The following is a 16,050-nucleotide window of genomic DNA, read 5'->3' as shown; positions in this document are numbered from 1 at the left end:
AACAAAACCAAGCAAAAATCCAGTCATGTACAAAGGTTTAGAGATCAGAACAGCAGCAAAACCATAATGTTAACTTAGCCAGAAATTGTGATATAACCATTTTGAGAGGCTTGGGGGAGAAAAGGCAGTGTATTAGTCCACTTTCGCTCTGCTGATAAAGACATAATCAAGACTGGGTAATTTATAAAGAAAAACTGGTTTAATGTACTCACAGTTCCACGTGGCTGAGAAGGCCTCACAATCATGGAGGAAAGGGAAAGGCACATCTTACATGGTGGCAGGTAAGCGAGAATGAAGCCAAGTGAAAAGAGAAACCTTTTAAAAAACCATCAGATCTCGTGAGACATATTCACTACCACAAGGACAGTATAGGGGAAACCACCCCCATGATTCAATTCTCTCCCACCAGGTCCCTCCCACAGGGAATTATGGGAGCTACAGTTCAAGGTGAAATTTAGGTGGGGACACAGCCAAATCATATCAGGGGGTTAAAAAAACAAAACAAAACTAAGTCCTCATCTACCATAGTGGGAAGTCAGTAGGTGGTCTATCTTAACGAAAATTCAGGAAACAGCAAGAGAAGCATGTGATTTAGAAATGTAAAGGTAAAACAAACAATTCTAAAAAGATAATCTATTTCACCTGAAAGTGTCAAAGGCCTTCTGAGTGTAGGAATTGTGCATTAGGGAAAGGAACTGATGTTTTTCAATATAAACCTTGCAGAACTAACACCTTTGTAACTACATGTGTTAGTAATTTAACAACTAAAATTGAATTAAAAGTAGATAAGGATTTGCCCTAGGTATTGCGTGGGACTCCAACAGATGTGACACTAATGACTCTTCTCTCTTCAGATTCCCGATACATTCTTCTGCCTGTCGTGTTACATCACCTCCACATTCACTTGCAAGAACAGAAGGACCTGATCATGTGTGCACGTATCCTTAGCAACGTATTTTGTCTCATCAAGAAAAATAGCTCGGTAAGTAAATACAGGTCATAGTATATAGTTCCCATCAAATGACTTCTGGAAATAACTTGTAATAGTCTACAGAAACCGCACTAAAGAGGAAGCCTCTTAGACTCACTTTTATTTCCAGCTGGGCTGGACTTTTTGCTTCTCTTTGGAAGGAATTTTTTTAACCTTGTGGGATTCTGTAACCCCAAATAACCTGGGTTCCCCAAACTTGTATTTCAAGGAAGAACTGCATACTGAGTGAGAAAAATTAGAAAGCTCAAAGCCTCCCACACGTGTCTTTAATCTTGATATGATGACTGCTCTGTGGCAAGAATAAATTACTTCTTGCAACGTGAAGTCGTTTTTGATCCATTCTGTGAAAGGCCACTTCATGATACTCAGAACTTGGCTATGATCCTCGGGCTGAGTCCTCTGGAAATTGCTGAAGCAAAGGACAGCTCCAGGAGATTAGGGGTATCTTACAATATAACCATTACTTGGCCCCAACAGTGATCTCCAAATTGTTATGGATTTGGGGATTCCTATCAATGTGCTTGACTCTTGATGCAATGCAATTGCGTTAGAGAATGCACTGCAAAATGAGAAGAATCACATGCTTGCCTATAAATGGGACAACTCAGAGTATTTGTGTTCATGGCTCAGGGGTCTGGTGTGAAATCCACATATGGAGAATATCCTGTTCCACTTCTGCCAATATGCAACTGTTAAGTAACCATTTTGCTCATCGGTAACAGGTTTTATGGAGCAGAGTTTGGCAATGAGTGCCAAGAATCCTGTTTCTCTGCTTCCCTATTACCTTTAGGTTGCAGTTTCCCCAATTTGTCAGTTACGATCAGCTTCCGAAGATCAGTGAGCTGGGATGGGAACTCAGTGGAGTTGTTGGAGATAGAGCCCCAGTAGCATGGGAACAGAGTTGGCATTTGAGAGAAAAAAGCTGGAAATTCTGCCTCTGGAAGTGTGATAAGAGGAACCTGCATGGAACAAAGCAGTTGACTTTTTCCCACCCCCATGATCCAGGCCCCAAAGGTGATCTGGAACTGGACAGAACCGTGGTGACAGAAGGCATGAGTTCAGTTTTAAACCCCACTCTATAAAATTCTACAAAGAATAACTATGCTATGCCTAGTTAGAATCTTTTTCCAAATTATAATTGCTGAGAGTAAAATGTTAAGTTAGATAGTTCACTGCACAAAACCAAAAACTGCAGAAGAGAAATAAAAAGAAATCACCTCCACAACTTCTGCTCTCTGTAGACATTCAGAGCAGAAACCAAGTCATTGGAGGAAAAATCTTGGTAGTTTTCTTGCAAGAGTAAGAAAATTTATCGTGAGATCCTAGCCAAAAAACTCTTTCAAACTCGTAGTTTCTGAAAGTATTTTTTACAAAGAGTGATCTCCTTGGTTAGGAGCATTTGTACATAGAGTTTTGTTTTGTGCAGGTGGAATAAGAAACCAATTCCACATACAGTCAGTGCAGAGCAATTTGGGTTTCTCTTTCAAGTCCTGAGGCGTGGATACTATTAGCTTTGCATCAGAGAAGCAGTTTCCACATGGCCACATGACCTTAGATCTACTCTGTAGCTACAGGTATTTGGGCCAAACACCATTTCCTAATATTTACTTACAAAGATTTTTACACATCATTTTTTATAGGAATAGCCATTTGTACTTAAAATAGAGTTTTGGAAAATGACTGATGTAACTCCAATGATGAGAAAAGTAAATATAAGCACAGTCTGGAACCGATAAATTATAGACCAAGAACCAGGATGGACTTGCAGTGAAGATTCAGGCTTAGAGAGGCAAACTGACTTGCCTGAGATCACACACCCTTTTGGGAGCCTAGCTGGTGTTCTGAGTTAGACTGGTGTGTCTGGTGTACGTTCATGATATCACCCACCTTTTTACTTGTACCTCAGGTATCCATGGCACCACTGAGTTGTGTACTCTTGGGTAAGCCATTATCTTCTCTGTGCCTTTGTTTACTGTAAAAGGAGATCGTTCACTTAGGTGAAATCCAGGTCTCTCAAGTTCTCTGACTCTTTGATTTCCCCTTTTCTGTTAGATTGAAGTGCATGTTAAACCCCAGTTTCCTGAACACATTATTTTTTTTCTCTCTTAAGGAAAAATCTGTGCTGGAGGAAATAGATGTGATAGTGGCCAGCTTGCTGGATATTCTGCTGAGGACCATATTGGAGATCACCAGCCGACCTCAGCCGTCCAGCTCAGCAATGCGGTTCCAGTTCCAGGATGTCACTGTAAGATCATAGAGCAGATGGCACGTGGAACAGGGCCTGGTTATGCTTGTTAAAGCTTCAGTCACGTGCGGGTGGCTTGATGTTTAGTCTGGAAAATCTGACCTTAGGAGAGTAACCCATGAGCATTTCAAAATCATATGAGGTTACCTTAATTTTACAAGGAAACCAAGATATAAAGCATGTTTGTTAAAGGAACTTGGAATAAGCGGTTTTTAATGGCAGAAAGCCAGCTTTGATATTAGTCATACCGTGTCCGGTTTAAATTAATCCCAGATTTTATATCCCAAGTCAACTTGATAACTTTTTATTTTCTTATCATCCATCAAATTGCTTGAGGAAATGAGAAGAGTGAAACAGAGTAATAGGAGTCAGGGGCCCTGAGTTTTCAGTCCGGATTTTTCAATCTGACTAGTCATGATCATAATTTTTCTCAGCCTCAGTTTCCTTAGCTAGGAAATGAGAAGGTTGAAATTGGCAATTTTATTTATTTATTTTTTTTTGGGGACAGAGTCTTGCTGTGTCGCCTAGGCTAGAGTGCAGTGGCGCAATCTTGGCTCGCTACAACCTCACCTCCCGGGTTCAAGCGATTCTCCCTGCCTCAGCCTCTTGAGTAGCTGGGATTACAGGTGCCTGCCACCATGCCCAGATAATTTTTGTATTTTCAGTAGAGACAATGTTTCACCACGTTGGTCAGGCTGGTCTCGAGCTCCTGACCTCAGATGATCCACCCGCCTCGGCCTCCTGAAGTGTTGGGATTACAGGCATGAGCCACCATGCCTAGTCTACAATTGGCAAATTTCAAGGTGCTTTGAAGTGCCACTATTTTGAGTCTAATATTATATCTGTATTTTATATTCATGTAAAACATTAAGAAAAAATATTAAGAAATAATATATCTAGCAGTTAAAAATGTGTATCTATTTATGTATATACAGGAATACAAAATGGTATAGCTACCATGGAAAATAGTGGCTCTACTATATATACTATAATATACAAGTTATGAACGGTGCACTTTCTCAATACTCTCATCAGCATTTGGGGTTGTCTCTTTTGGAGTGGAGAGCATTTTGATAGCTATGTAGTGGTATCTTATTGTGGTTTTAATTTTCATGTCCCTAATGGCTAATGATGCTGAGCATCTTTTCACATACTTATTTGCCATCTAAATATCCTCTTCAGTAAAATGTCTTTTCATGTCTTTTTGTCATTTTTTTAATTGGATTGTTTTTCCACTGTTGAGTTTTTATTTCTTTTTATAATATGTGGTTTGCAGGTATCTTCTCCTACCCTGTAACTTGTTTTTTCATCCTCTTAACAAGCTCTGCAGAGCAAAAATTTTTAATTTCGTATAAGTCCAGTTTATTAATTTCTTTTTATGGTTCAAGCTTTGACTCTTTTTGCCTAGCCCTGTGTCTTAAATGTTATCTCCTAGTTTCTTTCCTAAAAGTAGTGTAGTTTTATATTTTACGTGTAAGTCCTTAACCATTTTGTATGTGTCAGATAATTCTAACAGTCTGACATTGCAATGTGGACATCTATTATCTTTTTCATTCAATTTGAGATTTTCTTAGATCTTAATAGGATGTATTATTTTCTCTTATGACCAAGACATTTCTATATTATAAGGTTTGGGATCTTACATAAACCTTCTGTTTTAGCTGGCTTTATGTGACACCACTGATCAGGGGAACAGTGAGTGCCCACATGTTATGGTGAGACAGAGATAGAAATCCAGCTTTGCCTCTTGGCTTCCGTTGACACCTGAGGCAAGAGGGCTTCTTGTTACTGCTGGTTGAGGTGGAAGTTCTGGCTCTGCATGTGGTCTCTACTGACAAAGTGGTGGGAGCGGCTTTGTTACTGCTGGGCCATAGTAGCCATCCTGACTGTCTACTAGGCCTCTGTGACACCACCTCAGTAGGGAGGGAAAAAATGTGACTTATTACTGCCAGTTGTGGGTGGAAGTCCAGGTTGCTCCCGTTGTTTTCATGACCCATGGATATGAAAGTACCTGCTCCCTTTTTGACCTTCTCTGGCTCCACTCTAGGAGAGATGTTGGGGCACCTCGCTACAGTCTCATGGGGATGGAAGTCTAGGCTCCTCACTCAGCCTTTGCGGTGAACGGGTGACTGAGGCCAAAGTTTTCCGTGGTGTTCAGCTAGAATAGAGCAGTTGTGGCTAAAAGTATTGCCCTGCGGGGCTGGTCTTTCCTAGTCCTTTGGCTGGAGAAATAAGGTTTTATTGGGACTTTTTCTTTTGTCTGCCAACTGTTGGTCTTTCACAGTTGCTGGCCTCTTCAGCCGCGTGTTTGAAATATATGAGGCAAAAAAGAAAACCCAAAAATCTACACCGTGCCCTTCCTCAGGTGCCAAGGTTCTTGGCCAGTCTGCCCTCTCTCCCCTCCTGTCAGAGTCTTTTTCTGTTTGTTTTATATTTGATATTCAGGTTTTTAGTTGTACTTAGCAGGAGGAATAGGGGAGAAGTGTCTCTATACTTTCAGCCTGGAAGAGGAAGGATGTCTCTTTCGTTATGGTTTTGATGGTAACATTTTAATTGTTTCCTGGCAATATAACTCTCATATAGTTCAAAAGTTATAATGGCACAGCAAACAAAATCATAGCAAATGCTGGACGTGGTTAAAGATTGCCTGAGATCAAAAGCTAAAACATTTTTTAAACTGCTTTCTATCGACGTGCAGAGTGTACCAGGTTGTTGTGCATCAAATCTCTATGACACACATGTGGTCTTCAGGTCATACGGTGCAATAACCAATGCTAATTAGGAGACTTCAGGAAGTCAGTGAATCAGGTCTGTGGGTGGAGGTGGGGTAGGGCAGGCAGAGTGATTGTCCCATGTACTAAATTATAAGAAAATCACATGAGGAGAATCGTTCCTGCATGGCTCTGTGGTACCCCTTGCTGTGTAAGAAACCAAACTCTCAAGGTATGTGGGGTGAAATTTTCCATGAAACACACACATAAATTATTTGACATCTTTGCTTTTATGCTTTAAGACTTTTTTTTTTTTTTTTTAAGAATACTTAGACAGACCTAGCTTGATTTCTTCTCTGCCATTGCACTGACTCTGATGTTGGTCAAGTTATTAATGTCTCTAAGCCTCTGTTTCTTTGTCTTTAAAACAGAGAAAATAGGCCGAGTGTGGTGTCTCACGCCTATAATCCCAGCACTTTGGGAGGCCAAGGCGGGCGTATTGCTTGAGACAGGGGTTCGAGACCAGCCTGGCCAACTTGTTGAAACCCCTACTAAATATACAAAAAAATTAGCCAGGCATGTTGGTAGGTACCTGTAATTCCAGCTACTTGGGAGACTGAGGCACAAAAACAGCTTGAACCCAGGAGGTGGAGGTTGTAGTGAGCCGAGATCACACCACTGCACTCCAGTCTGGGTGACAGAGCGAGACCGTGTCTCATAAATAAATAAGTAAATCAGAGAAAATAGTTGTACTTATCTCAAAGTTAGTGTGAGGATTCCTCAGATCTGTAAAGGTGTTTAAACAGTATCTGGTCTGCTAACTCGATCAATGCTGGCCATTAGTCATTACGGTAGCAGCAGCAGTCACAGTCATACCATGATTGTTGCAGACGTGCTTGATGTATTGTTGTTGTTATAATAATTCTATGGCGAGAAATATGCCTTGGTCTTTCACAAAATCCATTCTCTGGAGACTGAAGATCTGTTGAATTTCTTTATCATTTTCTCACAGAGAACAGGCTTTCTGAATAGGGAGTCTTTACATGACAGTTCTACATTGAGCACCTTTTCATTCTGTGCAGACACATATGGAAAAGTGCCCATGACAGGTAGACACACTGTAACTAAACACAGATCCCACAGTGTGCCATGATGAATTCTTCCAGTGTTCTGTAAGCACCATGATTGTTACCCTGCCTCCCAGCCACACCAGCGTGAGCACTGGCTTCTGCTGTATCATAGTTCCAGATAACAGAGGCCTTATTTTTGCAATTTAAAAGGATTGTACTTTTTGTTTTCCCACCAACTGTTTTTTGAACTTTAAAATGCTTTCTCTAGCGAGAAAAAAAAAAAAGCACCATTGTGATCAATTCCTTTCAACAGTCTAATTATAGGTAGAAGCAGATTTTATAAAGCAGTACAAATGACCACTTGCCTTGCATTCTCAACTGATGGAGCTCCAGAGTTCCTTACAATTATAAATGCTTACTGGTTCATAACTCTGTTAAGTACCATTTATGGAGCAAGTGATTCTTCTGGGCATAGGCCAGGTCTAAGACGCTACTCTGATGTGTTCATCTACAAATTTCATGTGTTGTCAGTTTGTGATTGGGGTATGGAAATGGGTCTGGGTTAATTCTAGAAGAAATACGTGGAAAAAATAATGTATGTGTATAATAGCTTTCATGAAGACAGTTGTAGCCATCCAATACCCGTGCTATACAAAATCATTTATAGAAATTCTCATTATACTCAATCTATACATAAAATGGCCACTGAGGACTACAGAGTTTTCAAGGTGATTTATATATAAGAAAGTATCACACTGCAGCTAAGTACATCTTGGCCACTGATGGCTTTTTATTTCTTTTTAACAAATTATGGATCTAGGATTTTCATATCGATACATTCTTAAAATATCTTAAAAACAAAGAAAATTACATTATGGATAAAATATACATTAGTAATTGGACGTCACCACTAAAAAACTTAGTCATGTAACCAAATACCGCCTGTCCCCCAAAAACCTATGGAAATAAAAAAATTAAAAAATTAATTAAAATTTAAATTTAAAAAATAGAGCAAAAAAATTACATTATGGATAAAATATACATTAGTAATTGGACATGTAGGCCTCCTAACAGAGTTGAATGTGGTTGGAGTTCCTAAACAGCATAAGTGAATAAATGACATTGTAGAGTAGATGTTGGGATTGACAATAATCATCCTAAGTGCCTCAGGGATTATATGTCATGATTATAAGTTATTGCAATGGACCTAAGTCAGATATGACAAATAAAATCATAAATCTGGATTCAAACAGGTTGTTCCCCTATGTATACTGACTGTAAAGACTTAAGATGAAAGTCTATTCATTATTGCTTACTATTTCTTATTACTAAATTTACAACAAATAATGTGTCATTTTTCCCACTTTAGCATATTTCACTATTCACAGGATTGTGTGTTGAAGTAAATGTCTTAGGAAAATTAATCTAGTAGCTGTATTGGAGACAATGTGAATATGATATGGAAAACCTAAGAGATGGAAAAGAGATGAATGGGTTTCTGCTAACTAGATTTGCATTTTTAAGTCAAGGCGTATTAAGAGAAAGGTAAAAAAGTATGAACCTTAGTTATCAACTGATGGATTCCAGTATACTTACTAATATTTTAATTATAACCAAAAAAATCAGGTGTATTTTCTCTATACAATCAAATAGTCTGAGCAGAAATAGATGAGTCACTGAGTTCCGACTTCTAGAACCAGAGATACCTGAGTTCACATCCCAGTCTCACAATTCTCAAGCTGTGGAACCTGGGGTAAATTTCTGAACCTTAAGAGATAATTATCTTTTCTTTAAAGTGAAGTTGATTGTGTCTCCCCAACAAAGCCCAAATAAGGAATGAACTCAATAGTATAGTCAAAGTATGGTAACTTACACATAGTGCCATTCCATAAATCATAGTGTTGTCACATGTCTTTTTTATTTTATTGAGGTATAATTGACATAAAACAAATGACACCTGTTTGAAATATACAATTTTAGTTTTGACGTATGTATATTCCTATGAACCATCACCACAATCAAGATAGCAAATATGTTCATCACTTTCAAAAGCTTCCTTGTGCCCCTCTCGATTGCCTCTCTTTTGCTTCTCCATGCTACCTCATCCCCAAGCAACTACTGACCTGCTTTTTATAGTAACTTATCTGTTACTGTACATAACTTTGCATTTTTTAGAATTTGATATGAATGGAATCATGTAGTACATAGTTATTATTATTAATCATATAATACATAGTTTTTTGCGGGGGGCGTTGGGTCAGGGAATTCTGTCTTCACACACAATATATTTGAGTTTCATCCTTATTCTTTTGTATATCAATAGTTTATTCCTTCTTATTGCTGACTAGTATTCCATTGTATGGCTATACTGCAATTTGTTCATTCATTCACCTCTTGGTAGACATTTGAGTTGTTCCTAGGGTTGGCTATTGTGTTCCATTTACCTGTTTTTCTGTTTTGACACCAATAACCTACTCTCTTGATTCTCATGTTTTATAATAAATCTTAAAGTCAGGAAGTGTAAGTCTTCCAACTTTACTTTTCTTTTTCAAAGTTGTTTTGACTATTTTAGATTCTTTTCACTTCCTTATGGATTTGAAAGTCAGATCAGCGTTTCAATTTCTAACCCCCAGAGCTATGCTAGGATAATTAGTGGGATTGCATTGAATCTATATATCGATTTGGGGATAATTGACTTTATTTTTTTGAGATGGAGTTTCACTCGTGTCACCCAGGCTGGAATGCAGTGGTGCAATCTCGGCTCACTGCAACCTCCACCTCCTGGGTTCAAGCAATTCTCCTGCCTCAGCCTCCCAAGTAGCTAGGATTACAGGCATGCACCACTATGCCCGGCTAATTTTGTATTTTTAGTAGAGCTTGGGTTTCACCATGTTGGCCAGGTTGGTCTCAAACTCCTGACCTCAGGTGATTCACCTGCCTCAGCCTCCCAAAGGATTACAGGCGTGAGCCATCACGCCCAGCCAGAATTGACATCTTCACGATATTGCATTTCCCAATCCTAATATTAACATGTAATCTCTTCATTTTTTTAAAGTCTTAACTCCACCCCTCAGCGTTTTGCAACCTTCAGTATGCAGATTTTACACATTTTTTGTCGTATATATCAGTAATTATTTCATATTTTAATGATATTTTAAATTTCAATTTCAGATTGTTCATTTTTAGTGTGTAGAAGTAAAATTGATTCTTGTACATTGATCTTATATTCTGGAATGTAAACTCATTTAGTTCTAGTAGCTCTTTATCAATTTCATAGCTTTTTCTATATATATAGCTGTGCTTTCTGTGAAGAGAGACAGCTTTTTAAACATTCCTTTCAAAGCTGTATTCCTGACTGTCTTTTCTTGCCTTATTGCACTGACTAAAACCTTCAGTACAATGTTGAATAGGGGTGGTGAATAAGCTTTTGGAGGTTTGAAAAGTCTTTATTTTGTCTTTGCTTTTGGAAGATATTTTTATATTTTATATTTTCTTAGTTAATAGTTTTTGGGTTATTTTTTTTTTCTTTTAGTTCTCTGAAGCTGTTGCTCCATTGTCTTTCAGTTTGTATTCTTTCCAAGAGAAATCTTTTCTCATCTTTGTCTTTGTTCTTCTCTATGTCATGTGCCCTTTTTTTTCTGAATAGTGTTTTAAGATTTTCTCTACCACTGGCTATAAGCAATTTGATTATGATGTGCCTTGGTGTAATTTTCTTCTTGTTTCTTGTGCTTGGGGTTTGTAGAGATTCTTTGATATATAGGTTTATAATTTTCAAAGAGTTTGAAAATTTCTCATTTCTTCAATTTTTTCTGTCTCTTCCTTCTCTTTGAGATTACAGTTACATAGATACTCTACTACTTGAAGTTGTCCTACAGTTCGCTGATGCTTTTTTCTGTTTTTCTATCTGTTTCAGTTTTTTCTGTCTATGCTTTGTTTTGGAGAATTTCTACTGCCCTCCCTTTCAAGTTCAATAATTTTTTCTTCTGTGGTGTCTAATCTGCCACTCGATTCATTCAGTGAATATTCATCTCACAAATTGTAGCCTTCATCTCTAGAAGTTTAATTTGGGCTCTTTTTATGTCTGCCATGTCTCTAAATTAATATATTCAGTCTTTCCTCTAGCGTCCTGAATAATTAGAATACAGTAATATAACTATGTTAATGTTCTTGTCTGGTAATTCTATTATCTGTGTCATTTCTGGATCTGTTTCTATTGATATATTACTTTTTCTTCTCATTTACATCATTTTTTCCTTCTTCTTGACCCGCCTGGCAATTTTTCATTGCATGCCAGACATTGTGAATTTTACATTGTCGAGAGGTGGATTTTTTTAATTTCTAAAAAATATATTTGAGCTTTGGTATAGAATGAGGTTAAATTTATTGGAAACTGTTTGATCATTTTAGGTCTTGCTTTTGAAATTTGTGAGGTAGGACCAGAACAGCATTACTCTAGGAGTAGTTTTTCCCAGTACTAAGGAAACACTCTTTTTGGTACTCTAACTGATGCCTTATTAATTGTGAGCTTTTTCCAGTCTGGCTGGTTTAAAAAAAAAAAAGGCACTGTTATTCCCAGTCCTGTGTGTGAGCACCAGGCACTGTTCTCTCAATCCTTCCAGATCATTCTTTTCCTAGTGTTGGATTGGGTTACTTCCTTACACACATACACAAAAAGTAATGTTGCCTTTAAACTTTTTATTTCTTTTGTTAAATATCAAGGATTTCCATGTTCATTAACAAAGTGTATGTTGAGCTTGAAGGGTGTTTTTTCCACACTGGTTAGTTTCTTGAATATTTACCCTAAAAAATGTAACAGACAATTATTTGTCATACCTGTGTGTTGCAAATGATTATCTGCAAACAAAGATCTAGCCTGAGTACCTGGTTACCCTGACATGGTCTTTAAGTATTATACCTTCCTTGGTTCTCCCATGGCAGTGGGCGAGGATACATTGAACTTTCCTGACCCAGCTGCCTCTGTTGAAAATTTCCACTTCTCAGGGGTTTTAGTCTCTGCTTATAAAGTCTGTAGTCATTTCCATGTAAAATCTAAGAAACCAGTTCCCAATTAAATTGCACTTCTGTAAATACACAGTTAGTTACCAGTGATTGCCTCTCCTATTGTATTTGTTTTGTTTTAAATGTTATTACTCTGTTTAAAAGTAGATAAATTCTTTGCTGAGCAAAAAAGGTTGCATTGGAAATGCAAGCATTTTAAATTAGAAGTTCATTCAAAAATGCAAGTGATAGCAATTTTATGTAGGTCTTCAAATCTATGGATGCTATGTTTACTTTTTTATTGTTAATTTTTAAGAATTAGAATTTGTGGTTATAAATCACATAGAGCCCAAGCACAAAAAGAATGGCCAATTAAAAAAATTATTTTCAATCCTCCAAGACATCTGAATAACACTATTTTTTAAAAGGAGATTGAAATGAACATTATGCAAAGTATGGCTTTCATTATACCCTGTGAGTCAGCAGATCAACTCTCTGATGAGTTGGAGGAGGTCATATGAATTCAAAAATGGAGCATGAAGCTACAGGAAGGGCTTTGGAGGCAGAAAGATTGGGCATAACTCCAGCGCTGCTACTTTCTAGCTGAGTGACTTGGGGCAAGTCATTAAGCACATCAGAAACTACATTTTACCTTCTTCAAAAAGGTATTATACCCCCTACCTCATAGTGTTGATATGAAACTTAAATGATGTAATTAGTGCAGACATTTTAAATGCTCAGTAAATGATCATCACCCTCAGTGCCTTACTTTCTTTAAATGTGTGAAGTTAGTTCCCAAGTGAAAAGCTTCCACCCAAGTTAAAAAAAAAAAAAAATCATCTCTAAAATTATAAATTTGTGAATACCAGGTAAATAAATGGTAATCATCATAGGGAGAAGTTTTGGCTGTGACATTTTGGGTAATTTAGATTAGGAAGACTTCACAGGGCAAGTTTGGATCATAGTGATTTCATTTTAACGTATTCTTTTTGAGGACAGTTCAGTGTAAGTTACTGATGTTCTTTTATGTCCTTACTAAAAGAAAACAATATGCTTTTTTTTTTTTTTTAACTTAGGGGGAGTTTGTTGCTTGTCTCCTGTCCCTATTACGACAAATGACTGATAGACATTATCAACAGCTTCTTGATAGTTTCAATACGAAGGAAGAACTAAGGGTAAGTGACTTTTAAAAATTATTTTCTTTAACATATCTTTTTAGTTTCTCTTGTTTTTATTCATCACTGTTCAGATAAATCCTAGACAATTGCTTTACCTGTTTCCATTAAGTTCTAAGCAGTTTTTTCTCAGTCTCATCCACAGACCTGCTCATCTATATTTGCTTTTAAAGATTTCTGTTACTCAGGCAAAGCTATTAACTCTCATTTCAGAGAAGGATATAGGATGTGAAGTATCTGTCATCAAAGTTCAATAAACTAGAAGCAGAATAACAGAACTGAAGAGATAAAAACAAATAGACTAACTCCACGAACCTAGAAATATTGCCTTAATAGGAGATAAAAGGAGAATATGTAAATAGGTTCGCTCATTTCATCTCACTAAAACCATAATGAGAAGTTCTGACTACAACTTTTTGACTAGGGATACAGAGTTGTATTTGATATTCTGTATCAACTATAGTCTAATCAATATGCTGTGCTACCCTGACAAGCTGACATTAAATAGGAAATATGGATGCCAGGTTTATAAAAATCCAGTATTTACTGAGATTTGCGGAAATGTAAGGCACTGGTTTCACGAAATGCTTGATTATTCTTAGAGGAATGATATGATCCATCATCTTCCTTATTTACTTTTATTTCTCTTCCATCTCTTCAGTTTTCCAGACAACGTTAATATGGAAACCATCATATTGGAAGTGTTGCTTTTAAGCTGGGTGGTGGAGAATTATAGGACCAAAAGTACAGTTCTGCTATGACATTTGCTTGATTGGAAGCCTTCCCAGTGTCTTAGGGGAAGAAATTATTGATTTTTTAATATAGATAGTGCATAGGGGTCGCTTGTCTTTGACTTTAACTGGAAAATATTGTATGATCTCAGAAAAATCTTCTGGTTGTTACCTTAGAGAAGTTGACAAGCTGAGTCATGTAACATGAAGAATCATTTGTGGCAGATGTAATCCCTCAGCAGTCAGTCATTTGGCGTATGGCATCATGTTTTTCATTCTTATATTCAATCTTTTTTCTTTTTTTTTTTTCTTTTTTTTTTTTTTTTTTGAGATGGGTTTTACTGTTACTCAGGCTGGAGTGCAGTGGTACAATCATGGCTCACCCCTGGGCTCAGACAATCCTCCTGCCTCCGCTTCCCAAGTAGCTGCGACTACAGGCACATGCCACCACACTTAGCTAATTTTTTAATTTTTTTGTAGAGGTGGAGTCTCACTATGTTGCCCAGGCTGGTCTCAAACTCCTGGCCTAAAGAAATCCTCCCATCTCAGCCTCCCAAAGTACTCGGATTACAGGCATGAGCCACCATGCCTGGCCTTACATTCAATTTTGAGTTTAGAATTAAAAATGAATAAAAGGCCTTAGGACTTAACCACTCTGAGTACAGAAATCTGTAACATCAAAAGGAAGATGACTGTGCATTTATGCATTTATTAACTTTCATTAGAAATTGTATTCTTAACACAGTTAAAGAATCATTAGGTTTTACTTAAGAATTCTGTGACTTCATATTTGAAAATTTCCCGTAGGAAAAGCCTACATATTTTTATGGGGCCTGGGAATTAAAAAACAGCAGAGAAGCATAAACTGAAAGACGTGATTAATTATCCAGATGTTGAGTTTTATGCTTTGGCATTCATATTAGCAGTAATAAAACAAATGGAAATAATGAATAAAATGTTTTATGTAGACTTTTCTCATTTCAGGCAGCCAATGCACCTCTTCAAAGGACAATTATATTCCCCTCTTCAAAATTATTGAGGCTGGCAGGGCACCGTGGTTCAGGCCTGTAATCCCAGCACTTTGGGAGGCCAAGGCGGGTAGATCTCCTGAGATCAAGACCAGCTTGACCAACATAGCAAAATCCCATCTCCACTAAAAATACAAAAATTAGCTGGACATGGTGGCGTGTGCCTGTAGTCCCAGCTGTTTGGGAGGCTGAGGTAGGAGAATCGCTTGAACCCAGGAGGTGGAGGTGGCAGTGAGCCGAGATCACACCAGTGCACTCCAGCCTGGGAAACAGAGTGAGACTCTGTCTCAAAAAATAAATAAATAAATAAATAGCGAGGCCTTCTGACCAGGAGAATTATTTAATGATATTAATTAATCTGCCATTCAGGAAGTGGATATTGAGCAACTCAAGCATGGCGAGCACTGTGCACCACGTACTAGGGACATAACCAGGCACAAGATGTCCTGTCCCTGTTGGGGAGTAATCAGACCAATAATAGGCATTAGCACCCTGAGTGGTGAATGTGCAGGGTAAGCACGCGGTGCTATAGAGCATGTGGGAGTTGCTGCCAACCCAGACTCGAGGTATCAGGAAACTTCCCAAGGGAGGTCTCAGCTGAGAACTGAGGTTAGTAGGAGTGTGCTAGATGTATATTTGGCTGGAACGTTCAAACGTCTCTACTAAAATATTACCTGAATGCCCCGACTGACACAGCACACTCTCTACCCCACCTCTATAACACTTATTAGAATCTGGAATATTTTTGTTTATTTGTTTATGTGTATTTCCCACTGGGCCATGAGCTCCTTGATGTCTGAAGCTTTGTCTGGCTCACTGCTGTATCCTCAGATTCCAGACCATGCCTAGCACATAGCAGGCATTCAAGAAATAGTTGTTGATTGTTTGATAGAATATAGAGTTTAAGGCTATATGAATGAGTATAGACTTTGTTTTGAGGACATTTTGAAGCTTTTGAGGGTTTTAAGAAGGGAGAGACAAGATCACATTTGAGGGAAGAAAGACCTGTCTGGTTGCACTTTTGAAAATGCATTTGGCCAGACATGGTACCTCATGCCTGTAATCCCAGCACTTTGGGAGGCCAAAGCAGGAGGATCACTT

The 16,050-nt window shown here is 37.9% G+C and overlaps 1 protein-coding gene across 2 annotated transcripts in view; it reads left to right on the top strand.

The window, feature by feature from the left end:
• DOCK4 (dedicator of cytokinesis 4) overlaps positions 1–16,050 on the top strand; it is a 491,532-nt gene that overhangs the window by 365,558 nt on the left and 109,924 nt on the right. The window contains exons 24-27 of one of the 2 annotated variants that reach the window (XM_011999202.1): positions 855–982; positions 3,102–3,236; positions 6,960–7,067; positions 13,092–13,190. In XM_011999202.1, the coding sequence (XP_011854592.1) occupies positions 855–982; positions 3,102–3,236; positions 6,960–7,067; positions 13,092–13,190 (470 nt within the window). The remainder of the gene's footprint in view (positions 1–854; positions 983–3,101; positions 3,237–6,959; positions 7,068–13,091; positions 13,191–16,050) is intronic. The other variant, XM_011999203.1, reaches the window with a different exon arrangement.

This window comes from Mandrillus leucophaeus, unplaced genomic scaffold (assembly GCF_000951045.1).
Source record: "Mandrillus leucophaeus isolate KB7577 unplaced genomic scaffold, Mleu.le_1.0 Scaffold588, whole genome shotgun sequence".
Taxonomy (NCBI): domain Eukaryota; kingdom Metazoa; phylum Chordata; class Mammalia; order Primates; family Cercopithecidae; genus Mandrillus; species Mandrillus leucophaeus.
The sequence above is the reverse complement of the archived record's forward strand: the minus strand, read 5'-3'. Positions and strand labels throughout refer to the sequence as shown.